Source organism: Sceloporus occidentalis, unplaced genomic scaffold, assembly GCF_023333645.1.
Source record: "Sceloporus occidentalis isolate IW3139 unplaced genomic scaffold, rSceOcc1.0.p SCAF_103, whole genome shotgun sequence".
In the NCBI taxonomy this organism is placed as follows: domain Eukaryota; kingdom Metazoa; phylum Chordata; class Lepidosauria; order Squamata; family Phrynosomatidae; genus Sceloporus; species Sceloporus occidentalis.
In genome coordinates, this window is record NW_028317083.1 from 586,548 (window position 1) to 612,055 (window position 25,508).

General features: G+C 42.2%; 2 protein-coding genes across 2 annotated transcripts; both read left to right on the forward strand.

The window, feature by feature from the left end:
- The first annotated feature begins 6,222 nt into the window (after positions 1-6,222).
- LOC149283483 (protein kinase C delta type-like) lies at positions 6,223-7,572 on the forward strand. The gene has a single exon (XM_089497441.1). The coding sequence runs from the start codon at positions 6,223-6,225 to the stop codon at positions 7,570-7,572; it is 1,350 nt and encodes a 449-aa protein (XP_089353567.1).
- A 4,724-nt stretch (positions 7,573-12,296) lies between these two features.
- On the forward strand, positions 12,297-25,218 carry LOC149283484 (protein kinase C theta type-like). Its single transcript, XM_089497442.1, has 9 exons — positions 12,297-12,465; positions 18,664-18,788; positions 19,132-19,299; positions 19,725-19,816; positions 19,986-20,048; positions 21,577-21,715; positions 22,017-22,208; positions 24,324-24,449; positions 25,192-25,218. The coding sequence occupies exons 1-9, from the start codon at positions 12,297-12,299 to the stop codon at positions 25,216-25,218; spliced, it is 1,101 nt and encodes a 366-aa protein (XP_089353568.1).
- The last annotated feature ends 290 nt before the right edge of the window (positions 25,219-25,508 follow it).

A 25,508-nucleotide genomic window follows, 5' to 3' on the forward strand; every position in this document is an offset into this window, starting at 1 on the left:
TAGCTGTGTTGCTGTTAGGAGCTGCTCAGTTTAAAAAATATTTCCTTAACCCTTTTTGCTATGGTCTGTTGACACGGTTTACATGGGCATGAAAACATCTGCTGGTGAAAAGTTTTTCAGATTCTTGGGGAAAAGAGGTGCCCACTTCTCCTGCTTGTGGACATCCTGGACCTGATAGCAGCATACATACTGTCACTGATTATACCGTCCCCATACCTAGGAAAACTTCAGATTTACCCTGGTCTCTCTCCTGCTTGCCATGGTATCCAAACCAGTTTTGTCATTATCCAGACGGTGGAATGTTGTTTGATCGCACCCATTTCTCGTCTGCTCCTTGCCCACTCCACACCCACTAAAGGCTGCCTGGGGCTAGTCTTCCCCAAATGATAACCAGCCCAGCCGGGTCCAGACTGCTCATCCACCATGATGAGGAAATGCGCCTGGGGCTGGTCGGGTGATGCAGCGTCTAGATATGTCCGGCTGTACGCTGCATGGGCATTAGGGCTGCAACAACTAATCGATAATAATAAATCTTTGCCAACAAATGTCACTATCGATTAGTTGAATCGGTGTTTATTGATTATAAAATGAGGGTTATTTCAGAGCAAATGCTCCCTGAAATACCCCTCGTTTTATATTCCGTTTCATTCAGTGTGACTCACAGCAGCAGTTACTACTTGCAGTTCTTCTCTGCAGTCAGTCACTGATGATTGTCCCGCCCATTTCCTTCTTCTAGTCCCTCCCTGCAGTAAGGGGCAGATTGGCCCGGCCCCTTTCCTTATAGCATCCACATGGCTGTGACACTCATCTAATTGTGAGTATAAAATTAATATTTGGGCTGCTGGAAGTTAGGTGAGGTGGGCGTTAATTAAGGGGCAGTTATGGTTAATGGGGTGTTTAGGGTTAATTTAGAGGCAGCTATGGTTAATGGGGTGTTTATGGCTAATTTAGGGGCAGCTATGGTTAATGGGGTGTTTATGGCTAATTTAGGGGCAGCTATGGTTAATGGGGTGTTTAGGGTTCATTTAGTGGCAGCTGTGGTTGATGGGGTGTTTAGGGGGAGTTGTGGTTAATGGGGTGTTTAGGGTTAATTTAGGGGCAGTTGTGGTCGATGGGGTTTTAAGGGTTAATTTAGGGGCAGTTGTGGTCGATGGGGTGTTTAGGGTTAATTTAGGGGCAGTTGTGGTTGATGGGGTCTTTAGGGTTAATTTAATGCTGAGGACTGAGGGTTAATTTAATTAAAGGGTTAAATTAGTTAACTTAAGGTGCAGTTAGAGGTAAAGGGGAGCAAACTAAGGGGAATCTAAATCCTGGGGGGCAGTGAAGATTAATCCTGTATTTATTTATAAAAGTATTGTGTCAGTGTGATGTGAACGGGTCTGTGAATCCATGAGGGCACTATGGCATATCTGGGGGGTATAAGGCATACTGGGGTATAAGGCATATCTGGGTGTGTGTGGCATATCAGGGGGTATAAGGCATATAGCGGATATAAGACATATGTGTGGAGGGCAGTGTGGCATGTCTGGGAGGCAGTATGGCATGTCAGGGGGCACAGTGGCATATGAGGAGGTATAAGGCATATGTGGGAGGCAGTGTGGCAAGCCTGGGCTCAAATGTGCATAACTGGGGGGGGGGGGGGCAGGTTGGAAAATAAAAACAAGAAATGCATTTTATAAAAAAAAATGTATTCTGCTGTTTGTTTTTAACATCCTGTTTGTTTATTAAATTATTTTAAATAAATTAAAAATTTACATTCATTTTTTTATCCGATTAATCGAAAAAATAATCGGCCAACTAAAGATGTAGTGTATAACTGCACATACACCTGTCTGCCGGACTTACATCATCATGAGGTCACTCAGCGGTGTAACAAACAGTGACATAGTTACACAAACACATTTACAAACACAGTGAAATACTTACACACGCAGAAACACGCTATTCCAAATATATAAACATACTTACGCATGCTAACATATAAACACACACACTTATATACATTGTAACAAACACACCTCTATCTTTGTTGGCTGAGAAGGGGGGATCCAGCAACATATTTGCACACACATAATAATACATAAAGTAGCGTATTTACACATACTCATACACAAACACAGTAACATACTTACACACACATACTCGCACAAACAGTAACACACTTATACAAATACACACAGCAACATACCTACACATATACGCACACACATACACAAACTGTAACATACACACAGCAACCTAGGGTTTCGGTCTGGAGACATTCTTTAGCAAGACATTGGTCACCTTGGAGGTGTGTTTGGGGTCGTTATCATGTTGGAATACTGCCCTGCGGCCCAGTCTCCGTACGGAGGGGATCATGCTCTGCTTCAGTGTGTCACAGTACATGTTGGCATTCATGGTTCCCGCAATGAACTGTAGCTCCCCGGTGCCGGCAGCACTCCTGCAGGCCCAGACCATGACACTCCCACCACCATGCTTGACTGTAGGCAACACACACTTGTCTTTGTACTCCTCACCTGGTTGCCTTCACACACGCTTGTCATCATCTGAGCCAAATAAGTTTATCTTGGTCTCATCAGACCACAGGACATGGTTCCAGTAATCCATGTCCTTAGTCTTCTTGTCTTCAGCAAACTGTTTGCAAGCTTTCTTGTGCATCATCCTTAGAAAAGTCTTGTGGGACGACAGACATGCAGACCAATTTGATGCGGCGTATGGTCTGAGCACTGACAGGCTGATCTCCCAACCGTTCTACCTCTGCGGCAATGCTGGCAGAACTCATACGTCTATTTCCCAAAGACAACCTCTGGATATGACGCTGAGCACGTGCACTCAACTTCTTTGGTTGACCATGGCGAGGCATGTTCGGAGTGGAACCTGTCCTGTGAAACCGTTGCATGGTCTTGCCCACCGTTCTGCAGCTCAGTTTCAGGGTCTTGGCAAACTTCTTATAGCCTAGGCCACCTTTATGTGGAGCAACAATTTTTTTTCACATCCTCAGGGACTTCCTTGCCATGAGGTGCCATGTTGAACTTCCAGTGACCAGTATGAGAGTGTGAGAGCGACAACATCAAATTTAACACATCTGCTCCCCATTCACACCTGAGACCTTGTAACACCAAAGAGTCACATGTCACCGGGGAGGTAAAATGGCTAATTGGACCTAATTGGGACATTTCCACTTAGGGGTGTACTCACTTTCGTTGCCAAGGTTTATACATTAACTGCTGCGTGTTGAGTTATTTTGAGGGGACAGGAACTTTACACTGTTACTCACTCGTTTACATTGTAGCAGAATGTCACTTGTTCAGTGTTGTCACATGAAAATATATAATACAATATTTACAAAAATGTGAGGGGTGTACTCGCTTGTGTGAGATACTGTATACATATATATATATATAGGTAAATTGGATCGGGCGGTCTCCAACATGTCCAAAATAGTACATGGGAGCAGAATGACCGGATTTGAACTTATTATTTGTACTTATTGCCCTATAACTTGCAAAAAAGCAACAACAAAAAAACCATAAAAAGTGGGTATTTTGAAACTCAGGACAAATAGAATGTTTTTAGCATTTTTTGTTTTTCATTAGCTTTTGTAGAGGAGTAAATGATTTTTCAAATGAAAGTGAGAAAAAGGTGCTCTTTTCAATTTATCATCATATTTTATTACTTTTTATGAGAACTTACATGATATGATCCAAATGATATCTGAAGAAAGCCCATCTTGTCCTGTAAAACAACAAGAAATAACTTGTGTGAGTAAACTAAATGAGGGAGGAAAAAAATAACAGCTAAACAGGAGCACCGCAAAACTGTTAAAATAGCCTGGTTTTTAAGGGTTTAATAAAGAAATTGTGATATTCCATTATCAGATTTCCCATTAGATTTAGAGTTTGATCTGATCTGATCTTTTCCATATTGTCAGTTTTCTACTTTTGAAGTACTTTGAATTAATAACTTACAATTATTTCAATAAATAGCGGATATAAACTGTGTTTGAGCTCCTAGAGAAGTAGATTGCTCATCATGGAGTACCTGTACTTTTAAATGGGAGGTTTGGGGACCACAAGCTGCTTGGTAAATCCATGCATTTTATAGCTGGGGTGTCAAGGGGCCAGTTGCCTACTATATATAGGGTATTTTATTTTGAAAATGACATCACCCAAAAGAGGAAACGTAACTTATTTGGATACAGAACACTCCCTGAGAATCTACACAAAATTCTAAAGCTGTTGAATTTATTGTTTTCTTTTATGTAGGGCTGAAATAACTAATCGATAAAATCAATAATAATCGATAATGAAAATCGTTGTCAACGATTTTCATTATCGATTAATCGAATCGATTTTTATCGATTATAAAAATTATAATCCGACCTCAAACAGAGATTGGATTATAACACTAGAATCCAGATCCCCCGCAACGCTGCAGGGGACCTGGATTCCCCTCACTGTCGGCCGGTCTCTCACTTCCGTCTCTCTCCCCCTCCCATACACCCCTCTGACTCCTCCCCCCTCCCATACATCACTCTGCCTCTCTACCCGGCTCCGTTACTGACAGGAACTTTCACTGCAGCCTCAGCGTAAGTGAAGGGCAGTAACGGAGGCTGGCTGTGCGCATCGTGCAGACCCCCACCGGCTGACAGAGAATCATCCTCTCTGTCAGCCGGTGGGGGTCTGCATCGCACAGACAGCCTCCGTTATTCACCTTCACTTACGTTGAGGCTTCTATGAAGTTGCAGTGAAAGTTCCTGTCAGTAACGGTGCCGGGTAGAGAGGCAGAGCGGTGTATGGGAGGGGGGAGGAGTCAGAGGGGTGTATGGGAGCCACCCTCCCATACACCACTCTGGCTCCTCCCCCTCCCATACGGCACTCTGCCTCTCTACCCGGCTCCCTGGTGTCTTGTGAACCTCCGTTGATGACAGGAGGCAGAGTGGAGTATGGGAGGGGGAGGAGGCAAAGTGATGTATGAGAGGGGGAGGACCAAAGTGATGTATGGGAGGGGGAGGAGGCAGATGGTGTATGGGAGGGGGGAGGAGGCAAAGTGGTATATGGGAGGGGGAGGAGGCAAAGTGGTATATGGGAGGGGGAGGAGGCAAAGTGATGTATGAGAGGGGGAGGACCAAAGTGATGTATGGGAGGGGGAGGAGGCAGATGGTGTATGGGAGGGGGGAGGAGGCAAAGTGGTATATGGGAGGGGGAGGAGGCAAAGTGGTATATGGGAGGGGGAGGAGGCAGAGTGGTGTATGGGAGGGGGGAGGAGCCAGAGTGGTGTATGGGAGGGGGAGGAGCCAGAGTGGTGTATGGGTGAGTTATAGTGGTGTATGGGGGGGTATTATGAATTTCAGGGCATATAGGGGGTATAAGGCATATCGATATTAGGCATATCAGGGGGGCATAAAACATATCTGGGGGTAAAAGGTATATCAGGGGGCTCAGTTGCATATCACTGGCACATAAGAGGTATAAGGCATATATGGGGGCAGAGTGGCAAGCTGGGGGTCAGATGTGCATAACCGAGGGCAGTTTGGTAAATAAAAAAAAATTTAAACAAGGCTTTTTTCTCATAGTTTTTATTAAATATGAAAAATAGTTAACATATGAATTAATATTTACTAATAACTTTGTATTAAAACCTAGTTTGAGAAACACTGTGTTTGGGTTCTTGTAGCTTTTATTATTATGTCAGTAAAATAAGAAGGTGAATAGAGAGAGGCCATTGCGATAAAGAGATGAAAGTGTAAATTGTAAGTTTTTTATTACATTATTTTAAATTGAAAAAAAATTGCATTTTTTTATCCGCTTAATCGATTAATCGAAAAAATAATCGGCCAACTAAAATAATCGTTAGTTGCAGCCCTACTTTTATGTAGGATTTGTTGCCGTATACAAGTGCGTACCATGACAGTCTACTCTCAAAAATTAAACATCAGCTTTCATGTTACATAAATGAAATAATCATTTAAACTTACACATAAAACTGCATTATTGGTTATTTATCATCGCTGTTGGATATCTACAAAAACAGCACAGCAGCACCTTCATTGTTCTATAACCTGGTCAGTGCATTGTGACATTACGAGTGCATTGTGACATCATCACCCCTATAAAGCTGAGCGCCACGCCTCTTTCTCTTTAGTGCAGTTGGGCACCCGGCACTTGCAAGGTACTATCACATAGTGAACTTGAAGTGTTGCTACCAACTACCAAACCAAATATGGACAAGAAAAGCGAACCAATCGCTGTGGAGGATTGCTGCCTCCTTTGTGGACTGAGGTGGTGCGTGAAGAGATGCTGCCCCAAAAGACTGAGAACATTCTGTAAAAGATTCAGAGTAGCTTTCACAAATCTTGTAAGACAGAGAACAAGAGGTGAAAGCAACCAGCGTTCGGCCAGTGGAGTCTTAGTACTCAAAAGCAAGAACGAGACCGCTGCTAATGAGAGAGAGGATAACAGCCAGGATCTGGGGCAGCAGGAGGAAAAACAGGCAAATGAACACCTGGAGCAGCACGTGCAGCGGGGGAGAATGGTTGCCACTAAAAGACGCAGGAGTCAGGAGGAAAGTGGCATTCCTGCTAAACGATTTAGGAGCATTCTCCCAATGTCAGTGCTCTCCTTTACTTTTCATTCAGTGCTGGGAGAAGGCACCTTTGGAAAGGTCATGTTGGCTTCTGTTCCTGGCAGGGATTCCCAGATAGCGGTTAAGATCATCCGCAAGAAAGCTATGCAGCCAACACTCATACTGAAAGAGAGGAGGATCCTGGAGGTGGCTCGAAACAGCCCATTCCTGTGCCATGGATACGCGGCCTTCCAAACAGAGACCTGCGCTTTACTTCTCATGGAGTATTTGGCTGGAAGGAGCCTACGGTCATATCTGAACAGGGTGGGTTGTCTCACTGAGACCTCAGCTGCATTTTATGCAGCTGAAACAGTGTGTGGCATCCAGTTCCTCCACTCTCAGGGAATCATACACCGTGACCTAAAGCCCGACAATGTCTTGCTTGATGCAGAGGGCCATGTAAAGATCTGCGATTTTGGTCTTGCTGCAGAAGGAATTTTTGGAGACGCACAGACAGCAGAATGTTGCGGCACATTTCCGTACATGGCCCCAGAAGTACATCTGAAGAAAGCATACGGTGTTGCTGTGGACTGGTGGTCCTTCGGGGTGATGCTTTTCCAGATGCTTAATGGTGTTTTCCCATTCCGTGTTGGCAGAGATGGGAAGATAAGTGTCTTTTCCATTCTGTTCGACAAACCTAAGTACACCAAAGAGCTCACCGAAGAAACTGTGGATATCTTGAGGCATCTCCTACAGAAGGATCCTCAGCAACGCCTTGGGGTCATAGGAGAAATCAGAGAACATCCGTTCTTTCAGACCATCAAGTGGGATGATATAGAGAGTCGGCGTTCAGCTCCGCCTTACCAGCCGACATTAACATCAAATCGCCACCTAACGAAATGCCAGCCGATTCCATCTGTTCTAAAGATGACAGATGACATTTCCTCTTCATCCAGTAGCCAAAGTCTCCTTGGCTTTTCCTTTGTAACACCAGACTGGATGAATTGAAGGATGGAATGCGTCCTGGCAAAGAGACTCTAGATCTTCTTACCAACATAAAATGACAATAAATTAAGAAAAAAGAGGGTTAGACCTCACAATACAGTTTCTTCCTTTGTGACATCATATACCATGGTACAGTTGATATACTCTGAAATATCTAGACAAGTATGTCCCAAAAGGACAAAAAAATAATAATTCTGCTTTATGTAGCCCGGGATTAACGCAGGGCTCGACAAATCCCAGGCGCCAGGTCGCCATGGCGACAGAGAATTTTGTCCTGGCGCCTAGGTTTTGTCAGCCTCTTACATCCAGAAAAAATTGTGGATGTAAGAGGCTGAGTCACCACACGGGGGCACCACAGCGAGCACAGCCACACAGAGCCCGCCCCCGAGCCTGAGATCACTCCCACGGAGTGATCCTGTAGGCTGAAAACACGGTTGCTGGAAAACCAGCAATCGTGTTTTCAGCTGCCACAGGCAGCTTCAGGGAAGGGGGTTGTGTGTTGATTGGGCCCCCACACAAGTGTGGGGACCTGACCCAACACCCCCCAGCTGCCTGATCGCTCCATGAGAGCGACAGTGCAGCGTTAACCCCTTCAATGCCGCCCTTCATTTAGGGGTTAATTCCCATTTTGTACGGGACTCTGCTGCTTGTGGTCTGCCTGGAAGCCCAGGCAGACCAGCAACAGCAAAAACGAGCCCCCACAAGCCCTTTGATGATTCCTATAGGCATGGAAGCCTACAGTCGTCATCAAAGAGACTCCCCCTGCAATGGCTGGTCTATAGACCAGCAATTGCTTCCCAGCTGCCAGAGGCAGCTTCAGGGACAGGGGAGAGGGTTCTTTGGTCTCCCCATGAGTGTGGAGACCAGCCCCAACACCCCCCTGCTGCCTGATCGCTCCATGAGAGCGACAGTGCAGCGTTAACCCCTTCAATGCCACAATTGTGTATGACACATTCGTGGCATTGCAGGGGTTAACATTTGTCCCCACAAGCTTGTGGGGACTAAATATCAGTCAATGCTGTGCTCCAATGGAACATCAGCATCGAAAGAGTTAAAAAAAAACAAAAAAAAACAAAAAAAAAACAGCACTGACCTGAAAGTCCAGGGTGCTTCCAGGTCAAACGCTGTGATTTTAGTAAGTGGGCTGATGATGATCAGATCACTCCTGACCAACTGTTAGTTTAAAAAAATCCTGGCTCCTAACTTTTTTACCTGGCGCCTAGATTCACAACAAATTTGTCAAGCCCTGGATTAACGTAACGATGCGATACCGTACACAATAAGGTGCACCGTTCTCAAAGACTTTTCCCATCACAGTAATATTTTATTTCATTATTAGTAACTAGATCATTTAGGGTTTTTAAATGACAAGTGTTTATATATAAAAATGTCATTTTAGGGATCGAAACTCTTCTTTTTCTTACTTTGGTGTCCCTGTACTCTAGGATCTAAGGATTTTGCTGTGGCTGAGTATATTTCACTGAGCTTTAGATGTGTATTAGACGTAAATGAAATGTTTTCTAGATATATTTGCATATATGAAATATGCTATACAACGAAGTTTCTTAGTTATATAAATAAGCAAAGCAGCTCTTGAAGCCAAGTAGGAATGGTTATTAAGGCAGAGGGTGTGCAAATAACAAAGGGTCATCAGTTATTAAAGAGGAATCATCATCTTTTTAACAATCATTCCAATTTTAATAACCTTAAAAACCTTTAATAATTGATTATCAGGGGGGTTTAACCACAGAACTCTAGATACCTATCAAGCATTTCAATAAAACAAAGCAAGACATCTGAGGCATAGATAATGTGGAGTTTGTCACATTATATGGCCGTATATTTTGGTTATCCAGCCACTACGTCGAAGTACAGCAAATTTGGCAAGTCCTTTCTAGGGCTTCAACAACTTATCGATAAAATCGATAATAATCGATCATGAAAATAGTTGTCAACAATTTTCATTATCGAAAAATTGTTACTTGAATTGATTTGTTCAAACATAAGATGAGGTTTTTTTTCCCACAGCAAATGTTATTTACAAAAAAAAATACCCCTCGTCTTATAATAGAGGTCAGGCTACAAGACTAAGATCCAGGGGGGACCTGGATCCTCCTCTCTGGCAGCCGGTGGAGGTGGCATTTCTAGGGGCAGAGTGGTATATCTGGGGCAAATGTGCCAAACTGGGTGTTGGCAAATAAAAGGAAATAAAAACAAGAAATTAATTTTACTCAATCATACATTTGAATTTACATTTACTGGTAAAACTTTTATAGGTTTTAAAACCTAGTTTGAGAAATATTGTGTATGGGTTCTTGTACCTTTAAAATGTAGCTTTTATTATTATGTCATATTAAAAAAGGAGCCCTTTGTTATTCGCAGCCCTGGTGCTTTCTATTTGCTCGGGTCATATTGCTTTCCAAGGAGCCGAGTCACTGGGACGGCAGTGCATTGTAACCCAAGTGACTCTCAAGCACTTTAAAGCCTTCTCTGGAGACCATTAATGAGACCTCCATGTGGGACGAGGGGCGGCTCAAACCTAAGGTTTGGTCAGAACCTACAAATATACCCAAAAAACAAACAAACTAGGGGAACGCACAACCTACAAAAGCACAAAAGGCTGCTAGAATAATAATGACCAATAAATCATCAAAACAAAGCAAGAATTCAGTGCAAACCCAGCAAAAACCATTCAAAAAAACACGTCAAATTGTTACTGCCGATACCCTTTTCAGTCTCTGATTTGAGGCAGTTTTTAAGGATAGTGGGGTTTTTCTAATGGCTATAAGAAAACTTTAATTTTTGCTCAGTGTGCTAAATATGTGCAACAACATTTTATATTTCCTCATTGTCATAGCTACCAACAGTCCGGTTTTCACTGGACAGTCTCAATTTTGGGGCACTGTGCATTGGTGGAAAGTGGAGAGCATGGCCCATTTGCACAGACCCTGTGATTCCCCTAACCAGACCAGGGAGGTGAGAAATCAGATGAGACCGGGTCCCACTCCTTCACGGCTCATGCCACACCTGAGAAGTTGGTGGGTACGCATTATTGTGCTCAAAGGGATGCACAACACTCTTTGGTCTGTAGACTCAAATAGGTAGTACCAAAAAAGATGACTCAGGCAGTCTGTTTGGGGGCTAAGATGAAAGAAACATAGAATGTGACATCAGACAAGAACCCATCGGCCCATCTAGCCTGCTCATGTCTCCTGATGTAAAGAATCAGACCATAATTAGTTATTGGACTTCTCTTAGATTCAGGATAGCTTTATGTCCATCACATGCATGTTTAATTTCCCTTACTGTATTAGCCTCTACTCGGTAAAATATCACGCCCTTACACTACCTCAACACCTTGTTTTGTTGTGTTTTATTTATTTTTATAGTTTCAGGAAAACAAAACAAAAATATAAAAAAACTGAGCTGGTACATCAAACGTTAACCCCAGATAGACAACAAAACCTGCCCTGTGCAAAGAGGGAACAGACAGTCCTTTTAACTCAACAAAGAGACCTAAGCGAGAGGGAAATCACTGGTGGGAGAGTGAACATTTATAAAATAACTTTACAAAGTCTACAGGATGGCCCAGACAAGCTGTTTGGGGCACTAAAAAAGTTGCTTGTGAACAACGGTGACACAGAAAGGCTGTTTGCGGACATTGATAAGCTTTTGTAGTTCCCTACAAATACTATGAAATCTGAAAAGACTTCTGCATGCGCATTGAGCTGATGAAAACTGCAAAAGGGCTGTATCATAAATATTACGGCAAAGATAAAAATTGCAAGAGCCCCTTAGTCTTAATGGCTACCATAAAGGCTACATATTGCTTGTATTACAGCACAAGCTAGTGCAACCTGGGCCTGATACAGTTAAATAATTACACAAATAATCAAAACCATTGCGATCATGCCGGTGGTTCTAATAAATACAGGGCCAATTGTATAAATGGTGCTGTTACATTTAGTTTGATGCAATTTATTTTAATAAATGAATCAAAATAAAATGATTCCTCTTCCATCATGACATGAGTCCCATCAGGCTGGCGCCCAAATGTCATCTACCTTAAAAGGATCTTTCCATTGATGATTAACAAAGCCCTGGATCCTAAGGTTTCGGCTCTTGGAAAGGGGTTACCCAAAAAAACAAAGTGGATCGCAAGGAAAATGTCACAGAAGAAGCTACCTTTGCCCAATGCCGCTACCTTCGAAAACGGCTGCTGGTTGTGTGGCTGTGGACTTGCATGCTAATGCACAACAGCCCCAGTGTGAGCCTTTACCGCAGCACAAAATGATCAAGACGAGACTCCTACTGTCCTGTGAAGAATATCATGCATCTGAAATCATAAGTTTCATGATCAGAAATGATTTTATGTATATCAGTGTTTAATTCTGTCATAATATATACATCTAGTACAAGAGATTGCAACTCGATACATACAGGCTCATCTATAAATGTTACAGCAACTTCAAACTGGCAACTTATTAATTCTGTCAATGTGATCTCTACATATGTTCAATTGTAAAGAAAAGCTACATAATAACACAAATACCTATTTGCCATGCCTAACTGGCATTGCCTTAAACACTCAGTGGCATGTGCCAGGCTGCTCAGCCAATCATAGGCCAGCATGCGGAATTCAAACGGTCATTTTCTTTCACCTCTCAGCGCACTAAGAAGTGTATTCCTTTGAGGTCATTTTCTTTGGGCTTTAAAAGACTACGGCCATGGAAAAACGGAAGAGAGAAGTTGATGGAGAACCTGCAGGTGTGATGGACCAACACCAGGGACAAGAGGATGGACCACCTGCCAAGAAGAACCACCTAGGGGCTGTACATCTTCCAGAACAGCCCCTTGACAACACCATGGGGACACCTGCAGTGGATCCATCAGCAAGTGAAAGAAAGAAAAAGAAAAGGAGAAGACAGAAGAAGAAGAAGCACCACCAAGCCTCAGGAGGAGCTATTTTGTTGAAGAGGCTTTCTTTCCAGAGAGTGCTTGGCGAAGGCGGCTTCGGAAAGGTGCAGAAGGACTATTTATTTCTTTTACATGTAGATTCTCAGACAAACTGCTTTATTTAGTTCATACAGATGATGGTTCTGTCATAGTCATCTTGTTACATGATACATTTCTGTACTCCTTGTACTTACATTGTGAAGGTCTTTGCAGATTGGAAATTAGAGCCATTGGTTACTGTTAATATTTGTACTACTCTTATTATAGGATTGTTTTATAAGTTAATATGTATTAACATCACCTTTATTTGAGGTTACTTACTTTTAAACTGTCTGTTTCTTGGTCACATGGCTGTAATTTATGGGAATATATGTTTCTTTACATTTTTAAGCAATATGCTGTCTTCTGCGCGAATAACTTGTTTGTTGTGAATTTTGCTAATAAAATATCAGTCGTTTATAGCCGTGTAGATGGATGCGTATTTATGTACTGTATGTATCTCTATCTATCTATATATGTTTCTTGCTTCTTACGTGTAATTTGAAATTAATTTAATGAGACAGGATAATTAGGTTACTTATAGCTATGTCTCTAATGGAATCAGGCAGTTGCTGCATGTTTATTATACCTTAACCGAGTGCAGTTATTTGGGACAAGAAAAAAGGGAAAGTTTGGTAATTATTGTACTGTATTGTATGGCTAATATTAAAAATTATTAGTAAACTATTTTCCCAGAGGCTTTATTCTCATATTCTCCTATATAAAGCAATGGGTCTAGCTTGATGGCCATCTAATGCATTTAAAAGGATGTTAAATATGATTAAGTGAGCGGGGGCACTTGGCAGTCGTCGTTACCCTGGGCTTTTATTAATATTGGGCAACTCTGCTGCTTTGGGGTTTATTCACAAAACAGCGAGTTTGACGGTGAGGTCGGGTCAGGTAAAATATTTGAAATCACTTGCATTTTGGATTGTAAAGGCCAACCCTGGGGAGTTTTACTCCTGCAATAAATTGCGTTAACACAATATGTCTGAATAGATTCCATGGGCAGATCGGGTCACAATGAAAGAAGTCATTGGCATTTCGTAACGTTACTTCATGATCTCAGTGACACTGGTTGTTTCTTGCTGTATATTAACACGTTCATTTAATTGGGATAAATAGCATGTTGACATCAACATTCAATGCCTAATGGCACATATCACATTTACTGATACAACACGCTCGGTTACATAACTATATGTTAACCTTGGTAGTATGGCAGCCCGGTAATATATTCTCACATAAACCTTGTTTGGACCTGCTTGGCTTTTCAAATAATGTAGATTGAATGTCATTTTTAACAATTCCCTATATGCCACTCTGCCCCATAATATGCCTTGTAACCCCTTAAATGCTAGTGTGGCATATAGGGGTATTAGGCATTTCTGGAGGCAGAGTGGCACATAGGGGGGTCAAAAGGCATATCATGGGGCACAGTGGCATATAGGGGGTATAAGGCATTTCTGGGGCAGAGTGGCAAGCCTGGGTACAGAGGTGCATAACTGGGGGGCAGGTTGGAAAATAAAAACCAAAAAAATATTTTTCTCAATCATAGCTGTTATTAAAGAAATAATAATTGTTTACATAGTTACATGAATTAACATTTACTAGTAAAACTTATTTCCTATAGGGTCATCTTATATTCAGGCTTTTTCTTTTTTTCCTAAATTAACATACAGATGTTGGGGGGCATCTTATAATCGAGGAAATACGGTAGTTTACATTTGAATTAATATTTACTAGTAAAACGTTTTAGGTATTAAAACCTAGTTAGGGAAATATCGTGTTTGGGTTCTTGTACCTTTTAAGATAGCTTTTACTATTATGTCATAGTAAAATAAAAAGGCGATTAGAGAAATGTCATTGTGATAGAGATTGTGTTGTTTTTAACACTTAGTTTGTTCATTAAATAATTTTAAACAAATACTTAGCATTTTTTTATCCAATTAGTAAAAAAAAAATCAAAAAAAAAATAAATCGGCTAACTTCACATAACGATTCTATATGGATCATTTTGGATTTTTTATTAGCACAGAGCAACCTGCAAAACACTTCATGAAATCCAATTCTAATTGGACTAGACTAGGATCACGACCACCAAACTAATGAACCCTATTCTTATGGAAGATGCAAGTAGTCAATCGTGATGTAGTTCCTTGAGGAAGATTTCAATACGGACCCTAAAACATATGAATAGGACCCCATTGCTTCATGTTCATCACTTTGGTAGATGCCCTCCAACAATGTTGATACTTGGCAGATATGCTGCAGCATCATTATTACATATGACACAGTTCTATTAAATATGAATTGTTTAACATTAGCTTGTCTTTGGACCGTAAAATACCCGGACTCTCATACTGTGAACTAATAGTCTGGTCCGGTTCGGTAGAGGATTTTTCTACCAATACAAAATAGAGCTTTGTTAAAATATCTAAAACGCAGTGATCCGCCCAAAACTCCCAGGTAGGAATACTTAATACTAATCTTGTAAATTGTACATCCATTCACTTACAGGCATTGGCGAGGCAGAGAAGATTGGAAAGGGCATTAATATAAGGGACAGAACTTAAGGCTATAAATATAGCATTCCTTGGCTGCTTGCATCTTCCATAAGAATAGGGTTCATTAGCTTGGTAGTCGTGATCCTAGTCTATTAATTAGAATTGAGAATTGGATTTCAGGAAGTGTTTTGCAGGTTGCTCTGTGCTAATAAAAAATCCAAAATGATCCATATAGAATCGTTATGTGAAGAAAGCAGGAGGAATATTCTTGTAAAATCCCATTATATTTGGTAAAAGGGGCCCAATAAATGAAGGGGGATGTCCTATTCAAGAGGGACACAGTTTGCTCATTAAGTATGGACGACGCGTTTATTCTTCTCCCTTTAAAGAACAAATCGATTAGTTGGCCGTTTTTTGTTTTTTTTACAAATTGGATAAAAAATGTATTCGTTTATTTTAAATTATTTAATGAACAAACTAGGTGTTAAAAACAACATAAACATGTTTCACTGTACTCTGCACACAATACTTTCATCTCTTTATCACAAGGCATTTCTCTAATCGCCTTTTTATTTTACTATGATAATAATAAAAGCTATATTAAAAGGTACAAAAACCCAAACACAATATTTCCCTAACTAGGTTTTAATACCTAAAAAGTTTTACTAGTAAATATTACCGTATTTGCTCGATTATAAGACAAGGTTTTTTCCAGAGCAAATGCTCTGAAAAACACCCCTCGTCTTATAATCGGGGTCGTCTTATAATCAGACCTCAAATAGGTCTGACTATGAGACTAAGATCCAGATCGACCTGGATCCTCCTGTGTTATGCCCTCCCCCCTCAACTTACCGGTGCTTCTGAGTCCCCGGTGCTTAGTACGGGCAGCGTGTAGAGCTCTACGCGAAGTTGTCTACACGAATTGCGTAGAAATCTACACGCTGCCCGGACTAAGCACCGGGGACTCAGAAGCACCGGTAAGTTTGGAGGAGGGAGGGGGAGGGAGTGTTAAATGGGGGGGGGCATAAGGCATTTATGGAGGCAGAGTGCTCTGTAAAATGCCTTTTAACCCCCTTAATGCCACTCTGCCTCCAGAAATGCCTTTTAACCCTCTATACGCCACTCTGCCTCCTGAAGTGCCTTATACCTCCCTATATGCCACTCTGCCCCATAATATGCCTTTTAACCCCCTAAATGCCAGAGTGGCATATATGGGTATAAAGCATTTCTGGAGGCAGAGTGGCACATAGGGGGTCAAAAGGCATATCATGGGGCACAGTGGCATTTAGAGGGTTAAAAGGCGTATCATGGGGCATAGTGGCATATATGGGGTATAAGGCATTTCTGGGGCAGAGTGGCAAGCCTGGGGGCAGATGTGCATAACTGGGGGGCCGGTTGAACAACTGGCCCCGCCCCTTCCTTCTCCAGAACCACATGGCTGTGACACTCATCTAACAGTAAGTATAAAATTATTATTTGGGATACTGAAAGTTAGGGGAGGTGGGGGTTAATTTAGGGGCAGTTATGGTTAATGGGGTGTTTAGGATTAATTTAGGGGCAGTTATGGTTAATGGGGTGTTTAAGGTTAATTTAGGGGCAGTTATGGTTATTAGGGTGTTCAGGGTTAATTTAGGGGCAGCTATGGTTAATGGGGTGTTTGGGGTTAATTTAGGAGCAGCTGTGGTTAATGGGGTTAATTTGAGGCAGTTGTGGTTAATGGTGTGTTTAGGGTTAATTTAGGGGATGCTGTGGTTAATGTGGAGTTTAGGGTTAATTTAGGGTACTTGTTTTGATGGGGTATTTAGCGTTAATTTAAGGGTAGTTATGGTTAATGGGGTGTTTAGGGTTAACTTAATGATGAGAACTGAGGGTTAATTTAATTAATTTAATAACGTTAACTTAAGGTGCAGTTAGAGGTGGCAAAACTAAGGGGAATCTAAATCCTGGGGGCAGTGAAGTGACATATCTGTGGGTATAAGGCATATACAGTGTATAAGGCATATGTGGGGAGGGCAGCGTGGCATGTCTGGGGAGGACGGAGTGGTGTATGAGGGTGTATAAGGCATATCTGGGGCCACAGTGGCATATCTGGGGGTAGAGTGGAGTGGCATATCTGGGGAGGGCAGGGTGGCATGTCTGGAAGGCAGGGTGGCATGTCTGGGGAGGATGGAGTGGTGTATCAGGGGTACAAGGCGTATCAGGCACAGTGGCATGTGGGGGGTAGAGTGGAGTGGCAGATGTGGGAGGCAGCGTGGAGCGGTATATGTGGGAGGCAGCGTGGAGTGGCAGATGTGGGAGGCAGCGTGGCGTGGTATATGTGGGAGGCAGCGTGGCGTGGTATATGTGGGAGGCAGCGTGGCGTGGTATATGTGGGAGGCAGCGTGGCATATGTGGGAGGCAGCGTGGAGTGGTATATGTGGGGGGCAGCGTGGAGTGGTATATGTGGGGGGCAGCGTGGAGTGGTATATGTGGGAGGCAGCGTGGAGTGGTATATGTGGGGGGCAGCGTGGAGTGGTATATGTGGGAGGCAGCGTGGAGTGGTATATGTGGGAGGCAGCGTGGAGTGGTATATGTGGGAGGCAGCGTGGAGTGGTATTTGTGGGAGGCAGCGTGGCAAGCCTGGGCTCAAATGTGTATAAATTGGGAAGGCTGGTTGGGAAAAAAAGACAAGAAATACATTTTATCAAAGTTTTTTTTATTCTGCTGTTTGTATTTAGCATCATTTGTTTATTAAATTATTTTAAATAAATGAAAAATTTACATTCATTTTTTTTATCCGATTAATCGAAAAAAATAATCGGCCAACTAATCAATTATGAAAATAATCGTTAGTTGCAGCCCTAGTTTACATGAATTAACATTTACTGGTAAAACTTTTTTCCTATAGGGTCATCTTATAGTCAGGTGTTTTCTTTTTTTCATAAATTAATATTCAGATTTGGGGGGGGGGTCGTCTTAAAATCGAGCAAATACGGTAATTCAAATGTAAACTACCATACATGCTCGATTATAAGACGACCCTGATTATAAGTCGACTCCCCAAAATCAGTATATTCATTTAGGAAAAAAGAAAAAGCCTGAAAACGACCCTATAGGAAAAAGGTTTTACTAGTAAATGTTAATTCGTGTACCTATGTAAACTATTTTTTTAATAACAGCTATGATTGAGAAATATATTTTTGGGGTTTTTATTTTCCAACCTGCTCCCCAGTTATGCACATCTGCACCCAGGCTTGCCACTCTGCCCCAGAAATGCCTTATACCCCTATATGCCACTCTAGCATTTAAGGGGTTAAAAGGCATATTATGGGACAGAGTGACATGTAGGGAGGTATAAGGCATTTCAGGAGGCAGAGTGGCGTACAGAAGGTTAAAAGGCATTTCTGGAGGCAATGGCACAAAGGGGGTTAAAATGCATATCTGGAGGCAGAGTGGCATCCAGGGGATTAAAAGGCATATCACAGAGCACTCTGTCTACAGAAATGCCCTATGGGTTGACGGGGTGACCACATCCAAGCACTCTAAAAAGCAGAGGAGCATCAGGACTGTGAGGACTTACCCTCAAACAGAGTCCTCTCCTCTCTGTCCCCAGGGTCATCCCCGGAGGGAATCCCTTGCCGCTCCACCGCTGCAGTGTCTCCGGAGCTGGCAGGTATTCACAACATACCCGCTAACAGGTCACGCAAACAACCAGTCATTCCAACAGTGCTTGATCACGTGATGACATCACATGATCTCGCATGACCTGAAATTGCATTGTTTTCAGCACTAAATTAGCTCAGAAACCTCAGTATCTCATTGTCCTTGCACATTTTTGGCACAAGTTTGTGCCATTTTTTCCATAAATATCTCTGCCATATCATTCGGCACCAACAATGACTGCCTAATCTACCTCTGCACCTTCGCAGTATGTAACATCATTACGATGGAATGCTCTTTGGTCCACCAGCATTATCATCAAAATGCAAAATTCACATTCTCTCCAAAGGTTGTTTGCAATTATAAAGGATTGACCTAGTAACCTACAGACTCCTTTATATGCATACTTTGTCTCTTCCAGGTCTTTCTGGCATCAGACCTGAAGACCAACAAACAGCTGGCAGTAAAAGTTGTGAGAAAGAGAGCCATGCTGCAACGCCTTGAGGGCATTTTTGTTGAACGGAGGGTCCTTGAGGTTGCCACCGGAAGCGCCTTCCTAACACAGGCCTATGGCACCTTCCAGACCAAGGTACCAACAGGACTGTCTCTCCTCCGTCTCCCTGTCTTCCGTTACAATATGATCTGCTTGATCTCAGCGCCTAATGCTTTCCTTGGCCTCCACTCGCTCTGGTCTCTTTTCTACATTCATCTGATACATCTTTCGTTTTTTATTTATGTTACCTTTCATATGGTATTTAACTCACTAGAATAATATATTACTGGAATATATAATAATATATACTAGGGTTAATAAGAAAACACAATACCACAATTTGTGATAGATTTTTGTAACACTAAATGCTTTTACTTATATTTTTTTCTTAGTTTTGTTTGGAAACATTGACAATGTTATAGACAAAAAAAATACATCAATCAATCAATATTCGATAATGAGGTTGTTGGAAAAGAAGGCATTTTAGACGGCTATCTAACTATAACTGACTTGTTACGCAGGACCATCTGTATTTTGTTATGGAGTACGTGAGCGGAGGAGACTTGTTTTCCTATCTGGAGAAGAACGGAAGGCTAGATCTCTGCACCACAACGTAAGAAAACATGATTTTTACAGCAGAGGATTGCCATAGAATTAGCACATGAAAAGTAGACTAATGAAGATGTTACTGTACTACTGAGCCATTATAAATTAAAATGTTAACTCTTTAACGCTGCATTTTTTCAATACTTGTGTCTGATAAATGTTCTGATAATTGTCAGATTCTTTGCTGCGGAGATGGTGTGCGGGATGCAATACCTCCACGAGAGAGGAATTATACATCGGTAAGCATACCTTCTTTCCACATTAGAAAATTGCTTTTGCTCTTCTATCTAGCAATAACATGTATTTATGATCAAACTCCTTGAAGATTGGGCTGTTTTTTACATTTTTTAACTAAATGTTTCTGTGGTGTTTGTGTTTAGCTGTCATTTTCTTCCTTCTCATTTAGTTTACCCACACAAACTATATTTTGATTTAGTAACAAAACTTGTTAAATAGATTCTAATATTTGTTCTGCGCTTCGAAATAATCAGTGTTTTTATTTATTAATTGCAAGTTATAGGGCAATTAGTACAAACAAGTAGCCTATTAAAACTTAATTTCCAGCACCCATGCCCTATTTGGGCCGATACAAAGGGATCACTGCTCACTTTCCACGCTCGCTTAACCCTATAACGTGCCACGCATGTGATCCTTAACGTTATGTTTTTTCTGTGATGTGCCCGGCCCGTCATTGGTCGTTAAAGAGCTAAACATATGGCACAAATCTATGCAGTTTTATTTGTTGAGGCATCGTATTTAGGAGGTAGAAAGGATACACTTAAACAACCGATGTAAGATAACTGAGACAGTCAGCTGCCAGCAGCGAAACTTAGGATCTCCAGTATACGGTCTTCCTGGCTTCAAATATATCCCTTCCAATGGGCCATCTGTCACGGACTGGGTCCATGCTGATGACTGCATTGACCCAGCGCGCCCAAAGATTGTGTGCAGGAGTCACAGTGCAGTAGTGGAGTTGGACAGGGCCTGGTTGCGGGGTGACCGCACTCACCTGGGTGTTGAGTACCCCAGGAACAGGCATGAGACATCTCACAAGACTCATGTGCGGGATGCTGCAGGCTGGGAGAATGGAAGCTAAGCAGGGAAATATAGCAGACACATAACAAGCAAGAGACAGGGAGACCAGGCACGAAACATAACCAGACAAGATATACATGTTACTGAGCACAACAATGAACAAGACAAGGAATAAACATAACCAGACAAGTTATACATAACACAGGGCACAACAGAGAACAAGACAGGGCACCCCGCTGCCGGGGATACAGGACAGGACACCCCGCTGCCGGGGATACAGGACAGACTGACACACATAAATACAGAAACTAGCCTAGGACTGTTTGATAACTATTGGAGATTCCGTCACATCTTCTGGCCATAGTATGCTTAGCCCACCACTACGCCAAAGTACTCCAATGACGGTGGGTCCTAACGCTAATCCCTGCTGACAAAGGTACGAAACAAACCAAACATGAAATCCAAACACATAGCACTGAGACATACCTTTAGACTGTAGACTGAGATAAACAGAACACACGGGAGGGGCGCACCTTATAAAGGAAACAGAGCTGAAGCAGAAGCAAGGAATGGAAGATCAGAACAGAGCAAAAGGAAATCCAGGAAAGGGAAACTGAAGCAAGAGTGAGATATGCAGCTCCACAGCCCGGGTAGGACACATCTTATTGAACCGATGTTTAGTTATGGGTTTCTGACTAAAATAAACTAAACTCAAACTTTCACTCTTTGCAGAGACCTCAAGCCTGAAAACATCCTGTTGACTAGCGAGGGCCATCTGAAGATCGCCGATTTCGGGCTGGCGCTGGAGGGCATCATCGGACAAAGGACAGCGAGAGGACATGCCGGAACAGTTGGCTTTATCGCACCGGAGGTGAGAAACAGATAATGGATGAAATCTAATAATGTCACCAACTTTCAGGGATGTCACAGGCCTTGTTACAGTAACTACATTTGTAATTAATGTCCTCCAGTATCCTATAGTTATACGGGTGAAGCCTAGTAAGTGGATAGCTTGGATTATGGTGATATATTTATCAACATTGTTAAAACAATTCACATTTTCTAGAGACTTTATATTGAACCTCTTTTTTAAATTATTTGAAAACCCTTAGATATTCATAATTAGTATTTTGTTTTGGTGATTATTTTGGTGACTTTCTGGTATTTGGCAGATCTACCAAGGAGAAAAGTATAACGCCGCAGTGGACTGGTGGTCATTCGGAGTCATCTTGTACGAAATGTCCACCGGAGAAGAACCCTTCTACTGCGGAGACACGCGGGCGCTCGTGGTCACATCAACGCTGCAGGATACACCATTCTATCCCGAGTATCTGAGTCCAGCCACCAAAGATGTACTGATAAAGGTGGGTATAATCAGACTCTGTTGAATGATGTCATATAATGCGTTACATAGAATGATTTTACAAAACTACACAGAATTACACAGTTAAGAATGTTTAGTAAGAGTTACTGCCGCATAGCAGCCTTAAAAAGCTCAAACATTTTATCTTATTACAAAGTACCCTGTTCTTATTTCCTTTACATTTGAAAATGGACCCTTTGGCAAGTATTCTCTTGTATATTTGGGCCCTGACCCTGACATCTGCTCATCGGTAGCATCACCATATAGCAGCTACATTAAGCTTAATGGAGGATGGAGGGGAAAGACTAATGCAAGAAAAGACAAATTGTAGTAATTCAATTATTGGTATATTTGTTTCACTTAATAATTTGTTTCACTTTTTCACTGCTTTGAATATGATTATTTTTAGGGCTGCAACTAACGATTATTTTAATAATCGATTAGTTGGCCGATTAGTTAATTTTTTCGATTAATCGGATAAAAAAAAAATGCAATCTATAATGTACACTTTCATCTCTTTATCGCAATGTCCTCTCTCTATTCACCTTATTTTACTGACATAATAATAAAAGCTACAAGAACCCAAACACTGTGTTTCTCAAACTCGGTTTTAATACAAAGTTATTAGTAAATATTAATTCATATGTTAACTATTTTTCATTTTTAATAAAAACTATGAGAAAAAAGCCGTTTACATTTTTTTTTATTTACCAAACTGCCCCCGGTTATGCACATCTGACCCCCAGCTTGCCACTCTGCCCCCACATATGCCTTATACCTCTTATATGCCAGATTCCACTGTGCCCCCTGATATGCCACTGTGCCCCTGATATGCCTTATACTCCTTATATGCCAGTGATATGCAACTGAGCCCCCGATATACCTTTTACCCCCAGATATGTTTTATGCCCCCCTGATATGCCTAATATCGATATGCCTTATACCCCCTATATGCCACTGAGCCCCCTGATATACCTTTTACCCCCAGATATGTTTTATGTCCCCCTGATATGCCTAATATTGATATGCCTTATACCCCCTATATGCCCTGAAATTCATAATACCCCCCATACACCACTATAACTCACCCATACACCACTCTGGCTCCTCCCCCTCACATACACAACTCTGGCTCCTCCCCCTCCCATACACCACTCTGGCTCCTCCCCCCCATACACCACTCTGCCTCCTCCCCCCTCCCATACTCCACTCTGCCTCCTCCCCCCTCCCATAATCCACTCTGCCTCCTCCCCCCTCCCCATACTCCACTCTGCCTCCTACAGCAACGGAGGTTCACCAGGGAGCCGGGTAGAGAGGGAGAGTGGCGTATGGGAGGGGGAGGAGCCAGAGTGGTGTATGGGAGGGGGAGGAGCCAGAGTGGTGTATGGGAGGGGGAGGGGCCAGAGTGGTGTATGTGAGGGGGAGGAGCCAGAGTGGTGTATGGGTGAGTTATAGTGGTGTATGGGGGGTATTATGAATTTCAGGGCATATAGGGGGTATAAGGCATATCAATATTAGGCATATCAGGGGGACATAAAACAGAATCGAGGTCTCCTGCAGAGGATAATCCTCTCTGTGTCAGCCGGTGGGGGTCTGCATCGCACAGACAGCCTCCGTTACTGCCCTTCACTTACGCTGAGGCTTCTATGAAGCTACAGTGAAAGTGCCTGTCAGTAACGGAGTCGGGAGAGAGACAGAGCGGTGTATGGGAGGAGGGAGGAGTCAAAGGGGTGTATGGGAGGGGGAGAGAGACGGAAGTGAGAGACCGGCCGACAGTGAGGGGGATTCCAGGTCCCCTGCAGTGTTGCGGGGGATCTGGATTCTAGTGTTCTAATCCGATCTCTGTTTGAGATCGGATTATATAAGGAGAGTAGTTTTTCAGAGCATTTGCTCTGAAAAAAACCTCTTTTTATAATCGATAAAAATCGATTCGATTAATCGATAATGAAAATCGTTGACAACGATTTTCATTATCGATTAGTTGTTTCAGCCCTAATTATTTTAGTTTTGGAACTGTTTAAATGTATGGTCCCATATAATAGCATTCCTTGTGTTCTGATGTTGCACATATACATGCAGTGACTCTGTTATTCACTCTCCTTCATTCTCTTTACAGCTGCTGTGTAAGAACCCATCCAGGCGGTTGGGGGCCACCGGACACATCAGATCTCATCTCTTTTTCCAGTCTATTGACTGGGAAGAGCTGGAGGCTGGGACATTAGATGCCCCTGTGTCGCTCACAGTAAGAAACCAAACAGAAACATACAACAGATAATAGGGAGTGTGTTAGAACGATAGCATATTCGTCCAATTCACATAATGTCTAGGGGGATACACACTAAGGCCTAGGAGGACAATTTGGGTTTTATTAGTTGTTGCGGTGTCATTAAATTGCCTCAGGGACTGGCTGTGAAACCAGGACAGACAGGACAGAAATGTAACGAGGCAGAGCAGTGAAAGGACGTATGTCTGTAACCTGGTGTTTCTCGCTCTGCTTACATGTTTAGGAACCTAATAATGATCTGGATGCTCTGCACACTTCATTATTTCCTGTATAAAACTAACATCAAGTTTTATTTTTTTCACAGTCATCACTGGACAGTCCAACGCAGCAAGTGGTAGAAGGAAGAGCCATATCGTCATCAGAGGCCATGAAGACACCTCTTGGCTCTACTGAGCAACAACTCTTCAATGGATTTTCTTTTACCAGCAAAAAGTGGGCCATCTAATCAGCTCAAGCTGCAGCCCTTTGAGATGTGACAACACTCAGCCAGATCACCAACCTGCCGCCACCACCCACCCTGTCCGCCGATCTCCAGCCCGCAACGCCCAGAATGCTACGCAGAGAATCTACAGCCGCTCTCTCTCTCCTCCTCTCTCCACACGATACTCCTATGTTGAAATGTTGTTGTTTTTAAATGGTTTGAAATGAGTTTGTTACATTTACTTAATGGTTAATAGTTCAGTTTTGTCTTTTTTTTTAGGTTAGGATGTCCCGCATCCTGAGTTGAAGTTATAGAACAACGTGGGACATCACATAGTACATAGAAGAAGGGGCATAGAACTTTTAGGAAGTTTATTTAAATGTTATTGATTAAGGACTTGCTTATAGTAGGGGATAGTAGGGCATTAGATAAATATGTATTAAGAGGTAAGTAGCCTTAGGTTTATTTAAGTATCTACACAAGTTAAGATAAGTTAAAGACATATTGATGATAGTAGGGAATTAGATAAATATGTATTAAGAGGTAAGTACCCTGAGGTTTATTTAAATTTCTACACAAATTAAGATAATTTAAAG